The sequence below is a fragment of the Athene noctua genome, chromosome 25 (assembly GCF_965140245.1).
Source record: "Athene noctua chromosome 25, bAthNoc1.hap1.1, whole genome shotgun sequence".
Taxonomy (NCBI): Eukaryota; Metazoa; Chordata; class Aves; order Strigiformes; family Strigidae; genus Athene; species Athene noctua.
This window is the reverse complement of record NC_134061.1, coordinates 1455654-1481133: the sequence shown is the minus strand read 5'-3', so window position 1 is coordinate 1481133 and position 25480 is coordinate 1455654. Positions and strand designations below refer to the sequence as shown.

Sequence of the window (25480 nt, the reverse complement as noted above, 5' to 3'; positions counted from 1 at the left end):
GGGGGGGGGGATTGTCCCACTGCCCACCCGTGACCCTGCCCCCCCCGCCCCAACCTGCGACTCCGCGGGGAAACTGAGGCACGAGGGCTGAGGGACTCATGTGGAGGCACCCGCTCCCATCCCTGTCCCGTCTCAACTGTCCCCCGCAGTTGGGGGACACCCCCCGGCAGGGAAGGGGTTAAGGCCGCCCCCCCCACCCCCCCCTCAGGTTAGCTGAACCCCCTCGGGGGCTCCCCAAGGGCTCATTACCGCGGCCTCAGCCTCCCTGCCCGGGGAGAGGGGAAGGTTGGGGGGGGGGGGGGATGAATAATTCAGTGCCTGGTAGGAGATGTGTCCTCCCTCCCTCTCCTTCCTCCTCCTCCTCCTCCTCCTCACCGGCTCTGCCTTCCCCACCTCCCGTCACTCTCAGTCCTCACCGTACCGAGCCCCGGGTGCTACCGAATTCCGTTCGGCACCGGAGGCAGAGACGACCCCCCCACCTCGCCCACCCCCCCTTCTCCGGCAGCAGCGGTGACGCCTGGTCAAGGCCATGGACCCCAAGGACCGTAAGAAGATCCAGTTCTCGGTGCCGGCCCCCCCCAGCCAGCTGGACCCCCGCGCTGTCGAGATGGTGAGGGTGGACTTGGGGGTACGGGGTTGTACTGTGGGGGGGTCCCTCGTCACCCCGAGGTCACCGGCAGCGCTGGCCAGCGCTGCCGGTGACCTCGGGGTGACGAGGGACCCCCCCCCCCCCCCGCCGCCTCCGCTACCGCTGTGATTGGGATGGGGACAGTGTGGGACAGATGGGACTGGGAGAGCTGGACAAGGGGTGGGGGGGGGCAGAGGGGACAGGAGGGACGGAGGGGACAGGGCTGGGGAGGGAGGGACAGGATGGGATGAGGGGACGAGAAAGGTCCGAGGTGCCTGCGTGAGCTGCGGTCCTGTGCTGAGGGAGAGTTGTGCAGGGGGACAGGGACAAGGAGGGGACAGGACGGGGAGGGACAGGATGGGACAGAGGGGACGGGAGGGAAGGGATGGAGGGGACAGGACAGGAGGGGACAGGACTGGGACAGGACAGAGACAGGAGGGGACAGGATGGCGACTGGGATGGGACAGGAGGGAAGGGACAGAGGGGACAGGATACGCTGGGGGACGGTGCAGCCACCCCCAACAGATTGTCCCCAGCCCGAGGGGACATTCCCCAGCCCCAGAGCCCCCACGGAAGGGCCGGGAGGCGCTGGGGTTGTCGCGGGGCTGGGAGGGACTGGGGACATCGTGGGGACCCCGGGATGGGGCCACAGCCCCTCTGTGGGACACTGAGCCTTTGAGTGGCGCTGGCTCAGCAGGGACCCGGCCGGAGCTGGGTGTCCCCGTCCCCTGCTGGTGGCCCCGGGCTGGGGGCCCCCCCTCCATGGTGGGGGGGTACGTGGCCCCACAGCTCCCTGCCTGCACTCCTGCTCACACGCGAGCAGGCACGTGCAGGGGGCCTCGGCCCTGGGGCGCAGGGGCAGGGGACAGGGGACCCCGGGTGTCCCTGGCCGGTGACACCCACTGTGCCCCAGATCCGCCGGCGGAGACCCACGCCGGCCATGCTCTTCCAGCTCTCCGAGCATTCCTCCCCAGGTGAGCGGGACAGGGACCGGCCGGGGACGGGACACGGGGTGGGGATGGACTTGGTGGCAGGGGACGTCTGGTCCAGGGACAGGAGGTGGTGGCAGGGTGGGACGTGGTGTCACCAGCAGGATGGCGTGGCAGGGATGGGACGTTGTGGCAGGGAGGGGATGTGGTGTCAGCCACAGGATGGGATGTCCGAGATGGGACATGGTGGCAGGGAGGGGACATGGTGGCAGGGATGGGACGCAGTGTCACCAACAGGATGGAGTGGAAGGGATGGGACGTTGTGGAAGGGATGGGACGTTGTGGCAGGGAGGGGACATGGTGGCGGGGGGGTGTGTGGTGGCACCTGTGGTACAAGATGCCCGGGATGGGACCTGGTGGCAGGGAGGGGACGAGGTGTCACATAAAGGCCGGGGTGGCAGGGTTGGGACGTGGTGGCAGGGATGGGACGTGGTGGCAGGTCCCTGGCGGGCAGGGTGACCCCCTGGAGCGGGGGCCCGGGGGCGGGCAGGGACCTGCCCGGCTCCGTGGGGTGCCGGCAGCCCCCGTCCCGCTCACCCCTCTCTCCCTGGCGCTGCCGACCCAGAGGACGAGTCCCTGCCCTACCAGGTGAGTGGGCGCCGGGACCCCCGGGGCAGCCCCGCTCCCCCGTCCCGCGGCTCCCCGGGCACCGGGGGGGGGTTATCGGGGCCCGGCCCGGGCACCCGCCACCTTGTCCCAGCCTGGCCCCGACGCTTATCGCTTCCCTGCCCGACACGGGCACATGGCGCCAGGCCCGGGGCCGCGGAGCCGAGCCCGCCTGTGGGGTTTGGCCGCGGTGCAAACCGCCTCGTGACCGTCGTGGGGACCCCACCCCAGCGCCCCCCCCCCGGATCCCCCCGGCGGGGTGCTCGTCCTTGGGGAGGGGTCACCCTCGGGTCCTCATTGTGGGACCCCCATGGCAGCATCCTCATCCCAGGGTCCCCAGCGCGAGACCCCCATTACAGCACTCAGCCCCCCAGGGGGGTGCGTGGATCCCCTGGGGTCATGGTGGGTGGCCCCCCCCAGCATGGGGGGGACACTGGGACCCCGTCCCCAACTCTGCTCCGTCCCACAGCGCGGCGAGGGCTGCCTGCTCAAACCAAAGAGGACCAACCCGTGTGCCTACACGCCGCCCTCGCTCAAAGGTACCACCCGAACGGGGAAACTGAGGCACGGGGGCTGAGTGGGGTGGCCTGGGGGCACCCGAGTATGCTGGACCCCCCCACGCTTCTTCTGGTGCTGTGTGGCTCTGTGGGGACACCCCAGTGCTCCCAGCGCTCCCAGTGCCCGGAGCAGGGTCCTGAGGCCGGTGCCCCCGCAGCGGTGCAGCGCATCGTGCAGTCCCACCTGGAGAGTGGCCTGGCGGGGGGTGACAGCTCCGACGGGGAGGCCGATGACCCGGAGCATGAGCTGGCCCACGCCTGCGACCCCGACAGTGCCCTCGAGCCTGGTGAGGGGGACGGGGGACGGGGCTGCTGGAGCCTGGGGGACATGAGGACAGGGCTGCTGGAGCCCAGGGGACATGGGGACAGGATTGCTGGAGCCTGGGGGATGTGGGGACACGGGGACGGGGCTGCTGGAGCCCAGGGGACATGGGGACAGGATTGCTGGAGTTTGGGGACATGGGGAGATGGGGACAGGGCTGCGGGAGCCCAGGGGTGCAGGGACGGGTGCCACCATCCCCTGTAGCCCTTGGGGACAGGCCAGGTGCCTGGGGGGGGGACACACACAGGCTGGTGCTGACAGCGCTGCCTGGACCTGCTGCCCCCTCACCCGGGCTGAGCGGGTCCCGCGGGGGCCACCACATCCCCCCGCACCGGGCAGCGTCTCCGTCCCCCGCCGGGGCCGTGCGGACGCCAGCCGGACCCCCGGCCGCTCGGTTGCCCACTCCGGCGGTGCCCCGGTGCCACACGTGCCTTCCTCTGCCCCCGGCTCGTCGCCGCCCGCCCGCGAAGCCCCGGGGAGCCAGGCCAGAGCCGAGCGGAGCTTCTTCCCCGCCGGCCCCAAGGCGCACAAACGGAGAGGTAACGGCACGGGGACGGGGACGGCGGGGGGACACGGCTGCCCAGCCCAGCCCCGGGGATGCCGGGCGGATGCTGGGGCTCAGGGTCCCCGAGGCCACCGGCCTCGTTGCCCGCAGGCGGGCAGAAGGTTTCCTTCGCCGGCGGCATCGAGGAGCGCGGGCAGGACCTGAAGTCGCTGACGGTGTCGGAGATCCCCGAGGACCCCGAGGGAGCGGAGGGTGACGAGGAGGAGCCGGGACGGGAGCAGGAGGACGGCGGCACCGGGGGTACGTGGGGTGTCACCCCGTCCCCGGTGGCTCCGGTGCTGACGGGGGGGTGTCTGCCCCCCCAACCGGCTCCTGACCCCGCCGCCTCTTCCCGTCCCCAGAGCGGCGACACGTCGGCTTCGCAGAGGTGCCCTCGCGCCCCATCGGCACCGAGCGCCACTCGCCCACCTTCCCGCTGGGCACCAGTTAGCCGCCACCGGCCACCGGCCACCGGCCACCGCAGCTTCGCCTGTGCCCCCCTCCCCTCGCCGCGGCTGCCCCCCTCGCCCGCTGCCTGCCCTGCCTGCGCTTCGTGTGCCGTGCCCACCCCCCGCACGGCCACGGCCGCCCCGCTCCGGTGCCGGGGGTCCCCGGGGAGCCCCGCGGAGGGGACGGCGAGGCCTTGAGCGCCCCCCCCACCCCCGCCCCGGGCTACCGGGGCAGGAGCCAGGGCTGGGACCCCCCCGCCCAGTGTCCCCCCCATGGAGCAGAGCCCCCCCGCCCGCAATAAACGGCTGTACAGAGAGGCTGGAGCCTGCTTGGGGGGGGCTGCGGCCGGGGGGGGGGGGGGGGGGGGCCTGACCCCCGTGTTTGGGGGGGGCAGCCGGGGGGGGGGTGTTAGGGGATGGGGGGGGCTGTGGGACAGGACTGCGGGGTCACCCCCAGGTGCCACCATGGACACCCCCCCCCGCCATGGGCAATGGTCCCTCCCGGCCCCGCTGACACCTCAACCCCCCCGCGGGGGAATGGTCTCTCCCTGCCCCCCCCCGCGGGCCCGTCCCCCCCCCGCAGCCGGGGATGGTCGGCGCCGGCGCAGCCTCGCTCTGGCGTTTCCCTTCCGGGGTCAGAGGTGGCGGCGCCGCCGGGCCGGAAGTGGCTCTGCCCGGGGTCGGCTTCCGGCGGGACCGGCACCGGGCGGCGGCAGGTACCGCGGGCGGGACCGCGGCCTCGGCGGCCACCCGGCCCCGCTCCCGGGGAGGGCGACTCCGGGCTGTGCGCTGGGCGGCGGGGCCCGGCCGCTCGGCTCCGGGGGGCGCCGGCGCGGGCAGGGCCTTGGTGCCGTCCTCGGGCCCGGGAGTGCGGCCGCCGGGGCGGGGGGGGACACGATTCTCCTTGGGGGGGGTGTCCCGGGTTCAGTCCTGGGCAGGCGGGGGTTGCAGTTACCGCGATACTGAGGTTTAATCCGTTACCGGCTCCCCGGAGGCTTTGGGGCCCGGGGAGCCCCGGGTGTCCCGTGGGCCGGGCTCCCCCAAGGGCACCTTTCCCTGGGAAGCCCCGGGTGGGCTCGGATCCCTGTCGTGTTTTCTGTCCCCCGGTTTCACCGGCGGGACCGGGGCCCCGGCTCTCCCCGGGAGCCGTTCGCGCTTCCCCGGCCTCTCTCCGAACCCCCGCCCGGCGCCGGGCCCCGGGGGCAGGAGCAGCGCCCGATCCCGGTCGTATCCCCCCCGGAGCCGCTTCTGCGCTGACCCCCACGGGCACCTCCGCGTTTAAAACCGCTCCGTGCTCGGGCACCGGGGCGAGGGGGGTGTGGGATGACCGGAGGATGAGCATCGATCGCCGAGCAGCTCACGGCACCGGAGATACGGGCGGCTGGAAGCTTCGCCCCTCGCTCATCGCTGTGACAAAGCTGCGGGGACCTCGGGTGCTTTTATGAGGACGAGCGCTGGGAAACTCGCGGCACCTCCGGAGAGGAGGGATCGGCTCCTGCCCGGGGACGGGACCCCCGAGGGGTTGTTGGGGTGTGGAGGGGCTGTCGGGGGTCCGGGGGCCGCTCCCCCCTCGGCAAACACCGGCCTGGACGGTTCCATCGGGAATATCCCGCGGCGATCCTGGTGCTCCTAGAACTGTTGTTTGCAGCCCGTGGTGGCTCGGGGGGGGGCTGCTCTGGGTTTGGAGGTTCCTGGTCGTGCTGTTGTCACAGACACGGCCTCGCTGATTCGGGTCCGGGGGTTCCGCAGGGACCCCGAGCTTTGTCCCCCTCCTGTGAGGGACCGATCGCCTGGCGGGCTCGAGCGTGGGGCTGAGGTGTGAGGAAGGACAACGCTCCGTGAGGCTGGTGGCCATCGCGGCCCTCTGCCAGAGACCCTCCTCTTGCTGTGAGGCGGGTGAAGCCTCCCCCATCCCGGGCGTTTAAGGTCCAGCTCCGCATCCCCAAACCCAGCAGCGGGCCCGTGGGACCGGGCGAGACCTGGCTGAGGTTTTGTCACAGCACGGGGACAGCAGACGCTGCCAGGAGGGTCCCGCAGCAGCTCTCGGGGACAGGAGCCCACCCAAATGTTCAGGCAGGCTTTGCCTCTCGCTGCCCCCTCGAGCTGGGGGGGCCGACACCCACCAAGGGCACCCTGAGGGGTGGATGGGAGAGGGGCCGGGCCCCAACTCTCAGCTGGTGCCAACTGGGGGTTCAGGCAACCACGTTGCCACCGAAGCCTGCTGAAGATTGGTGTGGTGGTGCAAAGTGCTAAGGAGGAGGGTGCGTGGGGTGGAGGTGTGGGTTGGGGGGGCTGCGGCTCACGTTGAGTGTAGAGAGGGGTCAGCTGGGGGGAGGCAGCACCCGGCTTGGCTGTGAGGAGCCCCGGGGATGCCTTTGCCTGCGGCGAGAGGCAGGACCAGGCCCCGGGGCTGGCTCAGCCCTTGGCGGGCAGCGGCGCTTCCCCAGGGGGTTGCAGGTCGCTCCCCGCACGCATCGAGCCCTCGGAGCGGCGGCGGCTGAGCATTGCCTGTTCCCCGGGCCCCTGCACACCGGGAGCCGCCTCCCCGGGCTCCCTGGGGCAGCAGAGGGACCGGGGCAACGGGATTGGGAGTGGCCAGGGCTGGGCTGCCCCGCTGGCTCCGAGGGAATGTGGCTCTTGGAGTTTCCCCCTTTCCGCCTGCGGTGCTGGGGAGGGGACGGGCTCCCCGGGGGTCTCTGTGCCCAGACAGTGGCGGCTCCTGGTTTTTTGAGCAAGTGGCTCTTCACGGACAGCCTGAAGCCTGAGCCCCGGTGCCCCTCGTTGTTCTGATTTACCACGGCCGTTGCCTGTCAGCGTGCCGCCTCTGCTCGCCGTCCCTCGTGCCACCGGCGCTGCCGGGAGCCAGCACGTAAGGTGCCTGGCAGGGTGACCTTTCTGAGCGTAGATATGGGCTGGGATTAGCCCTGGAAGATGCTTTAGGGAAAGCTGCAGGTCGGCACAAGGACAGCTCGCCGCGGAGCTCCGCGCTGTGCCCTTGCTGCGGGATCACGGCAGCGTCTGGGCGCGCTCGGAAACCAAACGGTCTCGGCCCTGTGAGTGTGACGGGGCCTGTCCAGTGGTTTGCTGAAGTCGGATCACTTCATGGGTTTTTTTGGAGTGAGGTTTAGTGTCTGACTTAATATTTACGGTTTTTGTTTTAAAAGCGCCTCTCCCTGCTAGGGAGCTCGGACGCGTGTTAGCGTCTGGTGAAACACCCGCGGTTGGTGTCTCTAAAAGGCCCCGTCCCTCACGCTCTCCAGGTGTTCTCTCTCCTGGTGCAGCGTTTGGTGCAAAGGCTGTAACTCTCAGAAGAGGTGACATGAGAATTAGCTGTTGAAGTCGTCATGTGAGCTGAGAAGACACATTAATAGGAAGTCGGGGGCGCGGGAGGAAAGGAGAAGCAATGTCACAAGATGGAAAGGCTTCTTACTGTAAGACATGTCATTAACATGCAAACATGTGCTAATGAGAAGCTTGTGATTTGAATCTGAAAGCTGAGAGTGGAAAAGGGTGACACTGGGGTGGGAGTGACACTGGGGAGGGTGATGCTGGAGCTTTGCAGGGGCTGCTCTGGCCTTTCACAGGGCCAGGCTGGGCCTTGGCCCAGGCCCGGGGTCTGTTCTGGTGCCAGTTGGGGCTGGGCTGGGCTGCGGGTGTTCTGCCACATGGAGTTCGTTGGGCGTTAGTTCTCGGTGTTGTCTCGGGGCACCCCTGCTCAACGTTTGCTTCCCACTGGGATTTGCGGGCTCGCTGCTGATGGCAGCATCGCCTTTAGTCCTTGCACCTCTCACCTCCTGCTTCGTCCTCAAAACAGGAGGTTGCACCAGAAAAAAGAAACGAAATCTTTCCTCAGAGTCTTGAGAGCTTCCCCCCCCCCTTTTTGGTTTTGTTTTTTTTTTTTTAAACCAGAAAAGCTCTGAGGGGTCCCCAGTGCGGCTGCCTCTTCGGGCTGCGTCAGTGTCACCCGGGGTGTCCCTCTGGGCAGCGAGTGCCGCTCGTGCTTCCCCTGTAGTGTTGGCTGTCGGGGCTGCACTGCTCGAGAGCCCCCGAAAGCGGCTCGTGGCTCGGCAGCCGGTGCGGCTCACGCTGCGGAGGATGTCTGAATGCATAATACAACACCGGGGCGCTCAATAATTTATCTGTCACCCAGAAAAAGGCACATTTCTACACGCTCAGATCCAGCCCCTGCTCTTTCTGCTCTGGGCTTTCTCCTGCTGGAGGGAGCAGTCCCAGGCGAGGGGCCTCATCTGGGCTTAAAATATTTCTGCCAAACCCTGCTCTGTCCCACAGTGCTTGAGGTAAAGCCCTTGTCACTGGTTCTTTCCCAGAAATTGGTTATTGCTGGTTGTTTTGGGATGGGCGTGCTAATGAAGCTGTGTTAAACCTCACCGGGAAGGCTGGGCTTTAGGGACGGGTGGGTTTAGGCTGGCTGAGCTTTGTGAGGGCTCGCAGCGGCAGCCGCTCTCTGCCGTGGCCCCCTCGGTGTCGGGGGAGCGGGGCTGGCGACTCTCGCAGGGTGATTTTAAAGCGCTGTGAAAGTTGCGGGGGGCTGCCTAAGTGCAAAGTGGTGTTTGAGGGAAGGAGGCGGTGACACCCTGCCGGAGAGGAGGAGGCAGCCCGTGCATGAGGTGATGTATTATTTAGCGCTCACAGATGTCTTTAACTTTTCTCAGTTTGAGACGGGTCCCTCGCTCGGAGCAGCGAAGGGCCGTGGTCGTTGCGGCTGATCCAAAGTGACAAGTCTTCCAGCTCCTTCCAAAGTGCCTCCGAGAGAGACTAACAGGGACTTGACAGGAGTCCAGCTTTGTTCCCTTTCCAGCCGTGCTGCTCCCCAGGGGCTGGAATGCAGAAGCTGCTGGTGCAGGGATCCCAAATCGCCCCAAATCAGGTTTTGCTCAGCTCTGGCAGTTGCCTCAGTGCCCGGTGGGGCTCAGCAGCACCCCTGGCTTCGTGTGCCCCGTGGGCCGCCCCTTCCCACAGGTCTGGGCGCAGTCTCAGGGTGTTTTTCCTCAGATGTTGCATGACTGCAGCCTCCTGGTTGTTGTAGGCATGATCTATTGTAGACAGAGAACCTCACCCAGATCCTAGAGATGCAGAACTGCTGGGGCAGTAGCTAACGCAGCAAAGAATCTGCTTCCTTGGAGGCCAAATGTCCTTGAGCAGGAGTGTTTTGCAGAGAAGGAGTTTGTAGCTGTGCCTTTGCCGTGGGTGACTTGGAGGTGGCGGAGCCAGGGACTGGCAGATCCCTGGGCTGACCTGTTTTGGCATCCTCTTTCCTTGTTTGTCTCCAGCGTGTTTTAGTTGCGCGGGGCATTAACATAGTGGCCTCCTTGTGCGGTGCTGACGGAGAGGAAAAATTTTAATACAATGGTTGGCACGAGCTGTGTGAAAACAGCCTTCAGACCTCAACACCTCGCTCGCGCCGGGGTTGTGTGCCCGGCACTGCCAGCTGCCGCGGCCGGGCCGGAGAGCAGCGCTGGCCCCTGCTGCCATCCCGCTGCCCCGCTTGGCCGCAGTCGGGCGTGGAACCCAGTGTCCTGCTCCTGGAGTGAGCCGGCTCCTCCCTCGGCCTGCAGGATGGGATCCGACGGGGTGACGGGCTCCCGAGGTTTGGTGGTTTGTCTCGTGCAAAACACGGAGCTCCCGGGAGCTTTGCCTCCGCGCCCCTGCGGGGAGCCTGCTGCAGCTTGGGGTGGCTCCGGGGTCCCGGGGAGTGCTCCTTTTCGGAGCAGGGGCCTCCACGGAAACACCCCCAGGCCCATGTTCCTGCTGCCATGGCTCCTCCGGGGGGTTTGCCATCTGCTGCTCTGACCGCTGGCTGTAGCCACCAGCTTGGCTGGCCGTGCTGCGAGCGTGTTCTGGGTGGCTGCCGCTGGGTCCTGGGGACACTTTCTGGTGACCCCCTGTGCCTCTGAGCCTTCCGCAGCTGATTCTTCCTTCTCTGCAGTGAGCAAGAGGGAAGGAAAGTCTCTGCCTGTGCTGGTGAACGTGGGGTGCCAGGGTGGGATGGGGCAGCCCTGGGGGGAGCCCTGGGTGTCTTCGCTTCAGAGAGGGAGGCTCTTTGCCAGCCCAAAAGCCAGTTTTCCCTCCAGAACTGTATCAAACAGACAGGATCTCATTTGGGAATAGGAAGATTTACCTTTAGAGGGGCAGAGGAGAAGGGGTATCCAGAGACCCGAGGCCTGAGGGTGCCCTTTGTGTCTCCCCACAGGTGACGCACTGACTTGGCAGATGTTGCCCTGCTTGACGTAGGACCCAAGTGGCTTGGGCCGAGGATGAGCAAACCGACAGACCTGCAGCACGACCTGGAACGAAGCCTCCCAGCCATCGCGTCCATCAGCACCTCGTTCTCCCAGAGCCAGGGCTTCTCCCCCTACTGCTACTTCTCGCCGGAGAAGAGGAAAGCCATCTCGGACGTGAGGAGGACCTTCTGCCTCTTCGTCACCTTCGACCTGCTCTTCATCTCTTTATTGTGGATAATCGAATTGAATGTAAGTTGGGGGAAGCAGATCCGTGGAGCCTTTGCCCTTTTAAGTTGTGCTTTTTTAACGCAGTTCCCTCTGCGTTAATTGCTCTGTTTCAGAAGTCTTGGGCCAAGTCTTTGTTTGTTCTTCCCAGCGCTCTGGTGATTTGTGCTGGCCGAGAAGGCGCTGCTCTTAGTGTAAACTAAAGTCCAGCTCGTTTCCTGCAGCCGGGCTCTCTTGTGGCTCTCCAGGGCTGTTAACGCCGTCACGTGGAATGCTCTGTGTTGTCGTGTAACAAGATCTGGAGCCCCTGGAATCGCCAGGTTGAGCTGTTGGCCGAAATTCTCTCCTGCTCCCCTTGCCTCAAGTGAAGCCGCTCACTGTGTTTGCCAAGCAGCTGCCAGTTGTGCAGTGTCTTGTTCTCAGAAGAGCGGGGTGGGATGCGTGGACCCTCCTCTCACCCGCCCAGCTGTTGGGCAAAGACAGAAGGGGCTTTGAGCTTTGGTCCTGGCGTACTGACACTAATCTCAGCTTCCAAGAGCTGGAGGTGCTGCTCCACCTCAGAGGGGACTAGTGAAGGGAACACGAGGGCTTTGGTCCTCTCCGAAGTGGCTGCCACACCTCTGCAGGCTGCTGTGTTTACTCAGTGTGTCAACTGTTGCAATGACCAGGGAAATCCAGTTTATTTACCTCAGCCCCATCGGGTCCAAGTTTCTCCCTGGGCTGTACTTTGGTTTGATTTTTCCTGAACTGGTCCTGACTGGTTTCTGCTGTGGTGACGACGGGTTTAGGGTACTACATGTCCTCCCGTGAAACAACCTGAACAGAGAGGCAAGATGAACAGACAGACCCCGGTGCTTCTGCGGGCAGCCCTGCCGGTGTCTGGCCTTTATTTATCAGCACTAGATCCTGCACTCACTTAGCGGCTCTTATCTCTGCCCTGTTTATCTCCTGGGTGGCTGCACTTAACAGATTGTCGTGGCCAGCAGCTCCCTCACCCTGCCCGCTGCCGGCAGGCCATGCAGTGTCGAGAGCCTGAAGAGACCCCTGCTCCCCCCCGCCTGGGAAAAAGCCCCTCTCTGCCAGCATTCCAGCGATGCCGATGGTGTCCTGCACGCCCGGCTGGGACCCCGGCCTCCTGCTCGTGTCCCTGTTCACTGGGCTGTCTGGAGACGTGCTGTCTACAAATCAAAATGCTGTCTACAAATCAAAAAAAAAAATCCAGCCCCCGGGGAGCTAAGCTGCCAGCACGGTCACCAGGGTGATTCTGAGCCCAGGTCTTGCAGGTAGCCATTAATGAGTGACTAACTGCTGATATTTGGGCCCCGAGCTGAGATGCTGCATATTTAAAGCTATTAGGACAGCTTATTTGCCTAGTTATGAAGAGCAACGATTTTATATCATGACTAATGCTTTTTTTATCAAACTGTTTCCTTTGCTGCAAGATAAGCTGAGCAAATTGTCCCTCGTTAAATGTCTGTTGCCTGCAAGCTGTAATTCTGCGAGCTTGGTGCTCTCAGAGAGATGCCTCAGATGGTTCTTCTTCCCTGTCCATGGCAGTGGCCTGTATTTAAACTGAAAACACCTCCCAGAAACCATAATCCTTCCCCGTGTCTCGTTCCTCCTGCAGCATCTCATAGCAGTGTGGGGAAGAGGCTTTCCGTGGCGGCTCAGCAAAGCTGCCTGGCACGAGTCCTGGAGCCGCGGATCGGATAAAGCAATAGTGCAGAACTGCTTTGCCCCCCTCTCCCTGAATGTTAAGCACCAGCCCTGACCTAGAGGGACCGCTTCCCGGTGGCTGCCTCTTCTGTCCTTGGACTGTCTGACAAGAGGGTGCCAGGACACCAGGCTGCCAAGAACTGGCCTGAGATCCACCAACTTGTTTCTCACAGATCATCAAACAGCTGTCAGCCTATACCAGCTTCCAGGCCAGCTGGGCTGCGTTCAAACCAATAGCCTAAAGGTGAAGCATTTGTTCCAGTTACCTGAGCCATTCGCTTCCTCATAAACAGCGATTCCAGGCTCCCGAGAGCAGGATTTATGGTGTCAAAAGTACCAGGGCTGTCAGGCCCCAGATTGTCTCGGGTTGAGGCAAGAGAGAGAGCTCTTCTGTGAGCTTTTTCCGTGCTCCCCTACGATATCCCAGAAAGCGGTTCTGCCTCTTTCAGATTTCCTTGCAGTCTCTCTGTGCCTGTGCATGTCCCTTGTCCTCCTCTCCTCCCTCTTCCCCTTTGCCAGTACGTTTGAACCCGCTGGTTGACTTCCTCCGTTGGGTTTTCTGGAGGGCAGCTCAGCCTTGCTGCGAGCCCTGGGAAGCCAGCTGGCCTGGAAGAAGGGAGAGGGGACCCCTCGGTGCTTTGCACGAGGACGATGGCAGTTTAAATTCCTCCAGCTTGCTCAGTGACCCCTGAGAGCCCTGCGGGGGAGATGTTTTGATTGTCCAGCGCGTTACTGAAGGTGCTAGAGAAGCATTTTCCTGTGTTTTTTCCTTTTTTTTCCACCTCCCCTCCCGTGCAGCTGAAGTTGTCACCTGAAGCCACACAGGGAAGAGGTGGGCACGAGTGGGAGGTGGTGTCCGACCGAGCGCTTTAGGCGGTGAGCGTTGTGATCTGGTGGTGCCGGATGTGCTGAGCCAGAGGAGCGGCTTCTCGGCGTTGGAAAGCCCCCACGTAGAAGTTTTAATGTACCTTCGTGCTGCTCTGGCTCCCCGGCTCGTGCTCCTCGGTGTGAAACCGAGGGTGAAATGGGCTGTTGTATCCTCCCGGGGTCCTGCCTGCTGCAGGCATTTGTATGCCTGGTGCATAACCTGACCTGGCGGGAACCTCCGGGCACCGCTTGGCCGGTTTCTTTCTACCATTAGTTTCTTATCAGTGCACTCAATAGCTTTTCGCTTTCCTGTCTCCCCTTCAGACCAAGGATGGCATTCAGAAGAACTTGAAGAACGAAATCATCAATTACAATTTCAAAACCTCTTTCTTTGATATATTTGTGAGTATCCCAGGCTTGCTGCAGGTGAGGAAACAGCTTTGGAGCTGGAGGGGGTGGCACGGCTGAAGGCTGGGCAGGGAGGAGCTGGGTGCTTTGGGAGGGGAGCTGGGGTCTCCCTGCAGCCTTGCCCCTCGCCTGGCTCTGTGGAATTGGGCAGGTCACAGCCTTGACCCCGACTGTTGGGACAGCGAGCTGCTCGGGGGCTGGCCCCTCTCTGTGTCCTCCCAGCACCTGGCAGAGGGACAAGGGCAGTGACTAGTGTCGATGGCTTTTTGTTTTTAAAGGTCTTGGCTTTCTTTCGGTTTTTTGTGTTGCTGCTGGCCTATGCAGTCGTAAAGCTGCGCCACTGGTGGGTCATAGCGGTAAGAAGGCAATTTTTGCTTTCCTGTTTTTAAGTTTTCCCTCTCTGCCTGGACTTTGCAGGGATCTGAGATACGTACGTTTATTTTTCAGGTCACTACGTTGGTATCCAGTGCCTTCCTGATTGTGAAGGTCATCCTCTCCGAGGTTGGTTTCCTTGGGCTCACAGGGGATTGCTTTGTGATTGCTTGATGCTGCTGTTTTCCCGTTTGTGTAAACTCCCTGTGGTTTTTGCTTTCTTCCACGCAGCTTCTGACCAAAGGGGCTTTCGGCTATTTACTTCCTATCGTCTCGTTTGTCATTGCTTGGCTGGAGACTTGGTTCCTGGATTTTAAAGTCCTAACTCAGGAAGCAGAAGAGGAACGATGTGAGTATTTTGCTCCCCTCTGGTAGGAGTTGGCAGATGAGAGTACCAGGCCTGGGGTTTCTGCTGCTTTGGCAGCACCTTGACAGATCTGACATTTATAAAGAAGTGATCTCTAGGCTGGCTGTGATGGTAAGTGCCTGACTCAATTCTGTTATGGTATATAAGTCCCTTCAGGGGAAGAAAATACCAGATTATAAAAAGCATCTTTTAATTGAGTGGAGGAAAACATGCCAGATTCCCCAATGCCTGGATCCTGAAGCCAGACGTGTTGGAAACAGAGCTCACCTCCACATCGGAGAAAATGTTTTGAAACAGTGGGACAGATGCCAGGCGGGCTGTTGGACTCTCTGTCTCTGGATATCTGTCTTCAGATCTGGGCTGGAGACCTTTCGGGGAGGATTCCTTCAGTCGCAGACACGTTACAGGGGCGCGGCGTGAGTTACGCTGTGTGAAATTTTACAGCCTCCGGTCGCTGAGGTCAAAACTAAATAGAGGTTGAGTTTGACCTAATGCTTTACAAATTACCCTGCAGTGCCGGGCAGCTGTAACTTCCAGAGAGCCTTCTAGGGAGTAGGTGCTCGGCCTGGACTGGCACGGCTGCCTGATCCTAGAGCGGGAAAAGGAGTTTGTCGCTCTCCCAGGCTTAGCTGACAGCACGTAAACCAAGGGGTGTTTGTCAAGCAGGGCTTGATCAGAAATGCACTGACTGACTGGAAAACACCAGGGGATGTTTGGGTCTTGCAAGGAGGCTTTAAGATGAAAAATGATCAAGTGTTTAATGCCTCTATTGGATTAGGCTCAGGTTCCAAATTGCTTCCAGGGGAAGCTCTTATTTAATTAGATGCTTAATCGCCTTTGGATTTGACAGGCAGAAGAGCCCATTGATCTCCATGCAGATAAAATGTCTGAAACAAAAGATGAGGCAATAGGAGCTGAAAAGCTTGTGGGCTGGCTGGTGTCAGTGCGAAAAGACCGGCTGTATCTGGAAGCAAGTGGCTGGGAGGGTGGATGGGGTGGGGGCCCTGGGACCCCCCGGGTTGCTGCGGGTGTAAAACCTCGTGCTCTGGTTCGCAGGGTACCTGGCAGCCCAGGCCGCGGCCTCTCGCAGCTCCCTGCTCTACCCCGGGGCCCTTTCCGAGGGGCAGTTCTACTCCCCACCAGAGTCCTTCGCAGGTAAGATGTGCTCTCCCACCTCGCTTCCCCTCCTTGTTCCCCTCACTGTTCCTCCTGGGTCTCCTCACCTCCGCAGTCGCCTCCTCCCCAAGCTCCATCTCGTTATCGTGGCGGGTGGCAGAGCCTCCAAGAACCGACGCTGCACAACGGGCTCCCCTCTCCTCGTGCTGTGCCCGGGCAGGGAGGGCACGGCTGGGCTCAGCCCCGCACTCCTGCCTGCGGCTCTGTGGGAAACTGGAGCCTTTTGTGGTTTTGGGATTAAATGCTCTTAACTGCGGCTGAAGTACTCGGAAAAATGCTGCCCTCGGGATGAGGGCACGGGGGCAAGTTGCCACAAGCAGGTGAGGATAAGAGCTGGCAGCGTGCCCCTGTGCTGTGACACTGCCTCGTGCTGGCTCCGGACACCTCCCCAGCTCGGGAGTGAGGAGACGTCGCCCGGAGCCGCTGTCTGGGTGTCGCTGACACCCTGCTCCTGCTCGGCCGCGCTCCGGCTGCGCCGCGGAGGCGTTCGGGGAGGCAGGGCCTGGGCTGTGTCGGGGTCCTCCCTCCTCACAGCCCTTCCCGTTGGATGCTGTCTGTCCCCCACGAGAAGCTCCCAGGGAGATGATGCAAGCGGGGTCTTCATCACCTGTGTGTTAATTGTGTGCGTTCCCCCCTAGGCTCGGACAACGAGTCGGACGAGGAAGGCGCAGGGAGGAAGGCGCTGACAGCTCAGGTAAGCAGAGGCAGCGTGGCCCCCGGCCAGCTGACCCTGCCTGGTGCCTTCAGGCTGATCCAGGGTCTCTGACAATCCTGTGGGCCCTGTCAGGGTGCTGGACCTGCAGAGCACCACAGGCTGCTGTCCCTCACTTCCCAGCCTTCTGTTCTGGGGACGTGTGGCCGAGGAGCTCTGGGTGACCCTCGGCACCAGGCCGTTCCCCGTGTGCCCCAGGACCGGTGGCACCGTCCTTTGGGCAACACTCAACACAAACCCTTGCCAGGGCCATATGCTCTCCCCCACAGCATCCCACAGGGCTGAGATTCCAGCTCTGCCTGTCCCCCTCCCCTCTCCAGTCCCTGGTTACAGGGTCACGTACCGTGGGCATCGCCTCCACTGAACTGTGGCTCGTGGGGCTTCGCCTCCCCAAAGCCTGGCTTGGGCACAAGCTGCTTTCTGCTCTTTTCTGAGCGGTTCTGCTGCCGTTCAGCCCCAGCTCTGGCACCTCCACAGAAGGAAGCTCCACGCATCCCATCACCCTTTGCCTGCTGGAAACCCTCACGTTAAGGCGGGAGACTCGCTGGTAGCCGCAGCTGGTGCATGGATACGAGCCAGGGCGGGGAGCGTGACTTTGAGCTCCAAAATGAGGCCTCTGTGACCCAAATTAAGAGATTTCTGCAGTGTGGTGATGGGAGATATCCCCCTTCCCTCTGCCAGCCCTGGGAGGGGGGTTCGCCAGCCTTGTGCACGCGCTTCGGGCTTTCTGCAAACCCAGCTAATGAAATGCTCCCTCCCCTCCTAGGAGAAGGAGTATGTCCGACAAGGCAAAGACGCCATGGAGGTTGTGGACCAAATCCTCGCCCAGGAGGAGAACTGGAAGTTCGAGAAAAACAATGCAAGTGTCCCCCCGCCCCACCTGCCGGGCAGCGCTGGCGGCAGAGAGCACGGATGGCTTAGCAAAAACGGGAGGACAAATGAGGCTTTTGAAACCTCCTTGCGACATGAAAAATTAACAAGCGTTACAATTACCTGATTGAATTAGGAATCTATTCCAGTTCAGTTAAATGTAAAATCCCCTCTTATTTAATTAGACGTTTAATTGCCTTCTTGTTTGACAGGAGAGAGCCCATCACTCCTCCCTCTGGACGGCGGGCGGGCAGGGGCGGGCGGCTCACCTTTGGGAGGCCACACCTTTCTGGCCAGCTTTGGCCCACCTGGGAGCAGGAAAGTGGGGCACAACCTGCTCCTGCCACCCTCAAAGCTGTTTGTGTCCCCCCTTCCCCAGGACAGGGACCTTGTGGGTGCTGGAGTGTAAATCAGGAATGTGTTTCTTCCTTACGTCTTTCCATGGTGGCTTTGCCAAAGGGCTCTGGCTGCCCCTTGTGCCCCTTCGGGCAGCACAGAGGCACACAAAGCAAAGCAGACCCTGCTCTGCCTCATTCCTCACCGTGCTGGTTCATTCCCTGAACTGCAGGAGAGTTTTCTGGGGTACCTAGAGCCCCTTCCTCTCTCTGAAGGCTGGAGAGAAAGGGGCAGCCTCTCTGCCCTCTAAACCCAGCCTTGCTTTCTGCTTGCGGGCTCAGTGCGATTGGGGTGAGAGTCCTGCAAACTGCAGTCTCATCTGGTGGTTAAAATTCCCCTGTCAAGTGATCCATTGTCTGATGCCAAACTAGCTGGGCAGATTGTTTTCTTTATCCAAAGGGGGATGGATTTAAATAGACTAATCAGAGTTTAACACAGGGCTAATGATGAAAGGTTATCATCTGTCCATCCCTAACCCCTCCAGGGAACCTCTTCTCAGATGTAGGTAACAACAGCAGTGTTGGCAAACTCGCCCCTTTCTCTTACCCTGGTGCTGGTAGCTTGCTACAAAGAGAATTTGACCTTGACGTGGAGTTTGCAGGCTGGCACGGGGCGGTTTCTTTTTCTGTCTCATCCCTGCTGCCGCTCTGGATATTGTTTTGTTGATGGAAATTTGTGCGTGTGTGCATCTGAAACGTGCTCGGTGCGGTTCACGTGCTGGGGTCACCGTCGGGGGGACGGGGGGGAACGTGTGAGGGCTGGCGAGGGTCCCTCAGGACGACACCGCGAGGCGGGACTGCTCCTGCAGCCGCAGCGTTTGCAGTTGACTTTACCCCAGACAGAAGCTCTCCCTTTTGCTAACATAAATGTAACTTTCTTATTTCTCTCACAGGACTTTGGGGACGTTGTTTACACTTTTGAAATACCTTTCCACGGCAAGACCTTTATTTTAAAGGTAAGACCCTTCCCAGATCGCTTCCTTAGGCTGCGTGGTTTGGGCGAGGAGCAACAGCTCTGCTCAGAGCCCCAGCTCAGCTTTCACACCCCTCCTGGCCCTGGCAGGACAGGTCAGGCAGCAGAGCACGCTCTCTTTGCTCGAGACAGATGAACTGCTCTGCGCGCTCTAGGGAATCTCTCCAGGAAAGCCCCTTGGCTGGCAGACAAACTCCCCAGCAAATATGCTGGGCCCCAGTCTCCGCTGGTAGAAGTGGGAGCAGGTGACTGCAAGACTCGCTTCCAACCCCAGCATCTAGGACTAATCTGACCAAGGAGGCTAATTGGAACTAATTGCCAGCAAGACCAGGGCTGAGCGTGCGTCTGCTGCTGCCTGGCATGGAGAAGAGCTGCTCGGAAGTGCCTTGCTCCGTGCCCTCGCTGGAGTGGCTTGGCTGTAAACCATGCTTTAATGAAGCATTGGTGCTGCGGTGGCTTTTCTTTGTTCCAGTGCATATGTTGCCTCGCTGGCAGGAGCTGCCAATGGAGCAGCTCTGTATCCGCGAGGAAAAGCTGGATGGTCCCACTTTACTGCATTAACCATTTGCCTCCAAAGATCCCCCGTCCCACCGGGACGTGGAGAAATGAATCTTGTCTGTGCTGGAGCTCAGAAAGGGCTTTTCAGCAACTTCCCGAAGCAATCACGCAGGCAGCAGAACCGCTGATAAAAGCGGGGTGAGGGTGGGAGAGGAGCCAGCCCCAAGGTCCGTCTGTCTGGCCGTGTTACAGACAGACACTTGCCCTCTCTTCCAGCAGCAGGGACGTCAGGCAGCGCTTCGGCGACTGCTGAAGCCTGAGGTCTGCTCTCTCCAACTCCCCATGTGCCCTCCAGGCCCCTCCTGGAGCGACAGCACCATGGCAGGGGGGTGACAGCCGTGGCTTTGCTCCCCTCCTGTGTTATTCCAGTTGTTCTTTGTGAGCTGCCCCGCGTTCCTTAAAAATAATCTTAGCAAAGTGGAGCGGGGGGACTGGCTAACTGCTCTGGCTCTGTCCTCAGGCTTTCCTGCAGTGCTCTGCTGAAACAGTTTACCAGGAGGTTATTCTCCAGCCTGAGAAGATGATCCTGTGGAACAGAACAGTGGCAGCTTGCCAGGTGAGCGTGCCGGACAAAGATGGCTTAATCACAGGAGCTCCTTGGAGCGGAGAGTTGGAGCTTCCCAGTCCAACACCGGCTGTCGGCGGTGCCCAGGCCCTACTGGAGCTTAGCTGGATCCGAGTCACCGAGGCGTTAAATCTCCGCCGCTCATCCGTACGATCCGAATGCTCCGCGGTAGCCAGCTGCATGCGTGTGCCCATCCAAAAGCCCATGAGGTGGGCAGGGAGACGGGCCAGCGGCTGAGCCAAACCTGCTTTTGCTTGGTGGGGTTTGTGCCGTTGCCGTGGCGGGGATCCGGAGGCAAAGGCTGCGTCCCCGGAAGGGCGGAGGGACCAGTCGCAGAGCAGGGGACAAACCTGTGCGCCCGCTGCCAAGGGGCTCGTCCCCCTCGGCCCCGGATCAGACACTCTGGTTGCTTTGAATCCTGCTGCTGTTTTAGGGGAGGGTCCAGCTGTTGGCAACTGTGACCTGCAGGCACGGTCTGAGGAAATCTCTCTTCTTTTTATTCATTTTCCCCCTCCCGCCCCCTCCCCAGATCTTGCAGCGGGTTGAAGACAACACGATCATCTCCTACGACGTGGCAGCTGGGGCTGCAGGCGGTGTTGTCTCCCCAAGGTCAGTTTATTCCACTGTCTCGTTTGTGCTGAGCCCCTGAACGCTCTCCTAAAACACGGAGAGAAGCGTCTGCCTGTGGTGAGAGCGCTCTGCTCCCCCCCCACCCAGCTCTGCCCCCTTCCCTGCCCGGGAGCTCCCGGTGTCGGCGGGGCAGGGCTGCCTGTGCGGGTCACGCTCCCAAAGTCAAGGAGCCCCTAAATCTCCTCCAGATGTTTCTGGCAGGAGCCTCAGAGCTCAAAATCTGCCTGGGTTGGTCTCCCCCTAACAGTGGGGTGCGGGGCTTTGTCCCTGTGGGCTGTGTCTCTGCCACGGCCTCTCCCAGCAGCCCGGAGAGCCGGAGCTGCTCCTCCAGAGTCCCGCGCGCGGTCTAGAGCGGCCGGTGCCATTTCTTTATTTCTTTGCTTAAGGGATTTCGTGAACGTGCGCCGGATCGAGAGGAGAAGAGACAGGTACATTTCCTCAGGGATGTCGACCACGCACAGCCTCAAGCCTCCGCTCTCCAAGTATGTCAGGTAAGAGGCAGGTTTGATTTTTTTTTTTTAATTTTTTTTTTTTTTTAAGCTGGTATCTGACACACACGCTTTGCTTAAGCTTAGGGCAAAGAGCCACTTAAATGAAAACCCTGCTGTCTTCCTGGCAGCGTTTGCAGGAAGCTAATCTATTTGTGGAACTAAACCTTGCTTCCCTTGTTCTTCTTCCTTTGTTAAAGAAACTCTCCGTGCTGTTCAGCGTTGCTCGGGCGTTTCCCAGCTCAGGGGAGTGGAGGTGCCGACCAGTAACAGCACAAACCCCAACCCAGGCCGCATCCTGTTTATGTAACAGTTAATTCCCAAACAGGGCCAGCTGCCATTTCTGAGGGGCAGTAAACAGCTGACTGTGGCTCGCTTTGAGCTTCTCACATGCCTTTTGCTGCTCGTAAGCCAGTCGCTTACTGACTTTAAAGGCTGAGGACACTGGGAGATGGTCCCGTGGGCGAAACGAGCTGCGTCAGGATGGACGAGCTCCCGGAGTGTCGGCAGGTCCCTGGCCTCTCCCCTTCTGAAGGGACAGCTTTGCCCGGCTGGTGATGGATCTCAGCGGGGTTAGTTTCATCAAACAAGGACTCCTTGTTACTGTCTGCTCCGGTGCCTGGGGCCCAGCTGTGCCAATTCACGCACTGACTTTGTTTTTCCTAATAATCTGGTTAAAGTAATTGACATTTTAACTCAGAGCCGTTATAGCTGCCTCAGTCTATTTAAGTGCTGGGGACTTCAGGGCCTAGAAAAATCTTTTTACAAATGTATGCAGCAAAAATAGCATGTTCCTGAACAGGGAAGGGAAATCTGTATTTGGGCTGTGTGTGTGAGCACAGCTCTTCTCTCTGAGACGGATCAGATGGTGCGAGGAAGGATCTGGGGGCTGCAGCGACAGGGCTCCCTGTGCCGAGCCTGTCCCGGCCGCCCAGGGTTTCCCTGGCCGCTCGCCTTTTCCTGGGACCTCTTGTTTGCACCCATTTCCACAGGGGTTGTGCCTCGGAAACCTTCCCCGCGGCGAAGCGTCGGCGGGGCTGGCACGGTCCGGAGGCAGAGGCAGCTTCTCAGCCGGCGGCCCTGGCACCGCTGCTGCCAAGGCACCTGTGGGAAACCTGCCCCGCCGCGCTCGCTCGTGTGCCCGCAGCCAAAGCAGGTCCCTTCCCGGGTGCTCTGCGCATCTGCTCCTGCCCCGCTGGGCGCTCGGCCTCGCTGCCAGGCGCAGGGGGTGGCTGCTGCAGCAGGAACTAGCGCAGGATTGACGCGGCGCACCCCAGAGCGCTAAAAAAAAAAAAAAAAAAACCCAACAAAAACAAAACCAAACGGCTTTTCAGCCGGCCCCGGCTCTGACTGTGCGCTCTCGATTCCCCGCAGGGGTGAGAACGGGCCCGGAGGATTCATCGTGCTGAAATGTCCCAGCAACCCCAGGGTCTGCACCTTCATCTGGATTCTCAACACGGACCTGAAGGTAAAAGCAGTTTGTTGCTGATGTGCCAGCGCTGCGGCCGCCTCCCGTCCCCGGCAGAGCTCAGCAGCGGGCTCCGGCATCCCCCGCGCGGCGCAGGCTGCGTGCTGAGGACCCGCTCTCCGCTCCCAGCAGCTCCAGCCCCGCTCCTGAAAGCGGCTCGTTATCAACAGCTGCCCTAAGGGGCCTCGGGTTTTACTGGTGGAGGTTGAACGCGACTAGACAAATCACCCTCTTGCCCCCTGAAGCTGCCCCAGGCGGGGTGGGGAGGCTCTTCCTTACCTGGCAGAGATCTTGTTTAGGGGTTTCACCTCTCCGTGACTGGGGGAGAGAGGAGATTTTTATCCTCTTTGGGGGCTGAAAACAGTGGGGCACGGGGAGTGTTGTCTGGCTGTTTGCTGCTCCCCAGAACCCGCCGAAGCGGTGATTCACCCGCGGTACCCGTACCCTGGTACCGGCACGGCCCCCCCAGCACGCGGGGGGCTGCGTCCGCGCCCGGGGAAAGGCGCTTCGGCCCTGGGAGCTGCCCCAGGTCTGGAGCTGTTTGCGTGTCGAGTCCTCGCTGGCGGCCCAGACAAAAGGCAGCGAAGGGAGCCGGGGTCGGGCGGATGAGGCGGGGAGGGGGGAGCCGAGCTGGCCCGTTTTCTTCCTCCGCTGAAGGTTGACGTGGTAACGGGTGCTGCAGCAGCGAGCACAAAGGCTCCATTCATCAGCGCTCTGCTGCAAAGCTGCGCGGCCCCCTCCCCTCCCACATCCCCTCCCTCCCCACGGAGCAGAGCAGCTCCCGCCTGCTCGGGAAAGGCTTTGGAGAGGGTTTGCAGAAGCGCTCGGGGCAGAGCCGAGCGCGGCCCCGCGCCCCTTCGCGCTGGAGCCCTTTGCCTTCGCGGCTCCGGCTCCCGCCCCGCCGGAACGAGGGGGTTTGGAGGGATAACGAACCCCTTTGCTTGTGCAAGATGGGGCTCAGAAAGGAAAAACGTTCCTTGTGCTTCCCGGGCCGGAGAGCGCTCGCCCACGGCCGCTGCTGGAAGAAATGTCGTAGCGGCCGAGCTATTAATAACCCGCCCGGCGACTGCTTCCACCATCTTCCTGAAGGGCCCTGCTGGTGCCCAGAGCCCTCTCCTGCGCTGCCTCGCTATTTCCTCTGGCCCTGAAGAAGTATTTATAGCACATGGCTCATCCCTTCCCGCGACGAAGGGTGAGAATTAGACACGTGTGTGTGTTTGTGTCCGTGACGGAGCTTCGCCCCAGAGCTCGTCTCAGGGAAGCGTTTGAAATGGCTCCTGGACCAACAGTCCCACAATCTCCTGCGCCCTGAGTTGCGGAGGAAACTTGCTCCAGGGCAAAGCCTCCGCCTCCTGCCCTGCTGAAACACCCCAATCTAAAGCAGGGGGTCCTCCTCTGCCTACCTGACCCCCCAGGATTGTTGGCTGCCCAGCCCTACCTGCACTTGGGCCTGATTCTCTGCCCTGGGACCCTGCAGCAGCCCCCGGCGCTGCTCCCAGCCCCACTTCAGCTCCCTTCCTCCGCAGAAACAAGGATTATTCTCTTTTTTTTTTTTTTTTTTAATGCATCTCACATAATAGAGCACAGACCGAGGCGGTTCGGGTTGAGTCGTGCAGGGCTTTTTTAGAGAAATCAAAACGCATTTCAGTTCCTCCCCCGGAGCAAGCTCCTTGACAGCGGCAGCTCCCCGCGGCGCCGCTCGTGCTTCCCTCGGGTCGGCCTGGGGGTGCAGGGCCGAGCCCTCAGCCCCGCGCTGCCTCACAGCTCCCCGTTTCTCTGCTTTCCCCGCAGGGTCGCCTGCCCCGTTACCTGATCCACCAGAGCCTGGCCGCCACCATGTTCGAGTTCACCTTCCACCTCCGCCAGCGGGTCAGCGAGCTTTCCGGCAAGCCCTGAGCAGCGGGGACCTGCCCTCGCCGGACATTCCTCTGCCCTCTCTCCTCCGCGGCCGGGGGACGGCCAGGAGAGGACCCTGCGGCCCCCGGGGCCTCGCCACGACCCCCCCGGGAAGCTGCCCCATGCCAACAGTGCTGAGATGAGAGCGGGGGGGTGGTGGGGGTGTGCTTAGGTCCTTCTCCCACCACCGGGGCCCTGAAACCACTGACTGTTGTGTGCCAAACCCCTGTCCTGCCCTCTGACCCCCCCTGCCCCTCACGCAGGGGTTGGGGGCTCATCTGGGACCCCCAAATTCCTCTACTTGTGCCCCAGTTGGAGGAGAAAGAGGGGCTGGAGGCGAAGGCCACGCTGGGGTGAGGACACGGGTCCGGCTGCTCGTTGTCTGGACGAAGCCCTGGGCCAGGCTCTGCGTGGGGGGGTAAAGCTGCAGTTTGGGGCTGTGCCCCCCACCCTACTCCCTGCGGGAGGGGACGGGGTGTGGGGTTCAGCACAGGGGACCCCTCCCGGGTTGTTCCCTCGTGCTTTTGGGGCTGCCCAGGTCTCCCCTCGGAGCTTGGCGGCGCTCACACGTGTGTGTGTCCCCCCCAGCTCCCCGCGGAGGCAGAGTGCGATTTGCCTTAAGCAGAGACTTTTATCCTTCTTGGGGGGGGGTGGGGGGGGGGGGGGGGGTGTAGGGTTGGGGAGGGGGGGGATAATGTGGGGGCGACTGCGCCTTCTTTTCTACCTGTGAGCGCCGGTGCCGTGTTCTGTGCTATAAAGGGAAACAGCTCGGAGCCGCCCGCACGCGGGGGCACACGCCGGCAGCGCTGCGGCGAGGGGGGAGCGCCCACGCCAGCCCCCCCCCCCCCTTCTCCGGGGCTTTCTGCAGCCCCCAACTCTGTCCTGGGGGGTCCGGCCCACCCCCTCCTCTCTCTCCGTGCCTGCGCGGGGCGATGCCTCCGGTCAGAATTAAAAGCCTTGCACTGTTTGCAGCACGGTGTCTTTGTAACAGGAGAGTAAAAGTGACAGGGGGGGTGAGCAGCTCCGGGGGGGGCCAGGGCCAGCCTGAAGCCCCCCACCCTCAAAGGATGGGGCCTCCAGGCTCCTTGGGTGGGTGTCGCTGTCCCCCAGCCCGTGGTGGCACAACCGCGTTTCCCCAACCGTCCCCCGGCCCCGGGTTGTTCTGGAGCGGGACCACCATGGCTGGGGGGCGATGGCCCACGTGGCTTGGGGGGGCTGGGGACCGGTGGCCCCCCGCCATGGCCACGTGAGCCCCAGCCACTTCCCGCCTGTTTATAGCCCCCAAATAGCCTGGCCGGGGGGGCCTGGGCTTGCCCATCCCCGGGGGATGCTGTGACAGGACCCCAGTGTCCCTTTGCAGGCAGCAGCAGGGCCACCACCGCACGGGTGGCACGGCCACCGCGCTGGCACCCACACAGCCATTGCCACCCCCGGGGGGGCCGGTGCCAGCGCCGCAG

The 25480-nt window shown here is 62.0% G+C and overlaps 2 protein-coding genes across 3 annotated transcripts; both read left to right on the top strand.

Annotated features, from left to right (window-relative positions):
- Positions 1-424: 424 nt before the first annotated feature.
- On the top strand, positions 425-4379 carry PPP1R1B (protein phosphatase 1 regulatory inhibitor subunit 1B). The gene is made up of 8 exons (XM_074926858.1): positions 425-610; positions 1542-1602; positions 2183-2205; positions 2693-2762; positions 2939-3067; positions 3573-3641; positions 3758-3907; positions 4009-4379. The coding sequence occupies exons 1-8, from the start codon at positions 530-532 to the stop codon at positions 4095-4097; spliced, it is 672 nt and encodes a 223-aa protein (XP_074782959.1). The 5' UTR covers positions 425-529; the 3' UTR covers positions 4098-4379.
- A 356-nt stretch (positions 4380-4735) lies between these two features.
- Positions 4736-24666, top strand: STARD3 (StAR related lipid transfer domain containing 3). 2 transcript variants are annotated; one of them, XM_074926701.1, is made up of 15 exons: positions 4736-4811; positions 10307-10586; positions 13470-13547; positions 13832-13909; positions 14001-14054; positions 14157-14274; positions 15349-15447; positions 16107-16162; positions 16947-17039; positions 18339-18401; positions 19437-19532; positions 20071-20150; positions 20558-20662; positions 22034-22127; positions 23919-24666. In XM_074926701.1, exons 2-15 carry the CDS (start codon positions 10371-10373, stop codon positions 24021-24023), a joined length of 1335 nt encoding a protein of 444 aa, XP_074782802.1. In that variant the 5' UTR covers positions 4736-4811; positions 10307-10370; the 3' UTR covers positions 24024-24666. The 2 variants fall into 2 exon arrangements, with proteins under 2 accessions (XP_074782802.1, XP_074782801.1); XM_074926700.1 differs by having other exon boundaries at positions 13470-13571.
- Positions 24667-25480: the final 814 nt, after the last annotated feature.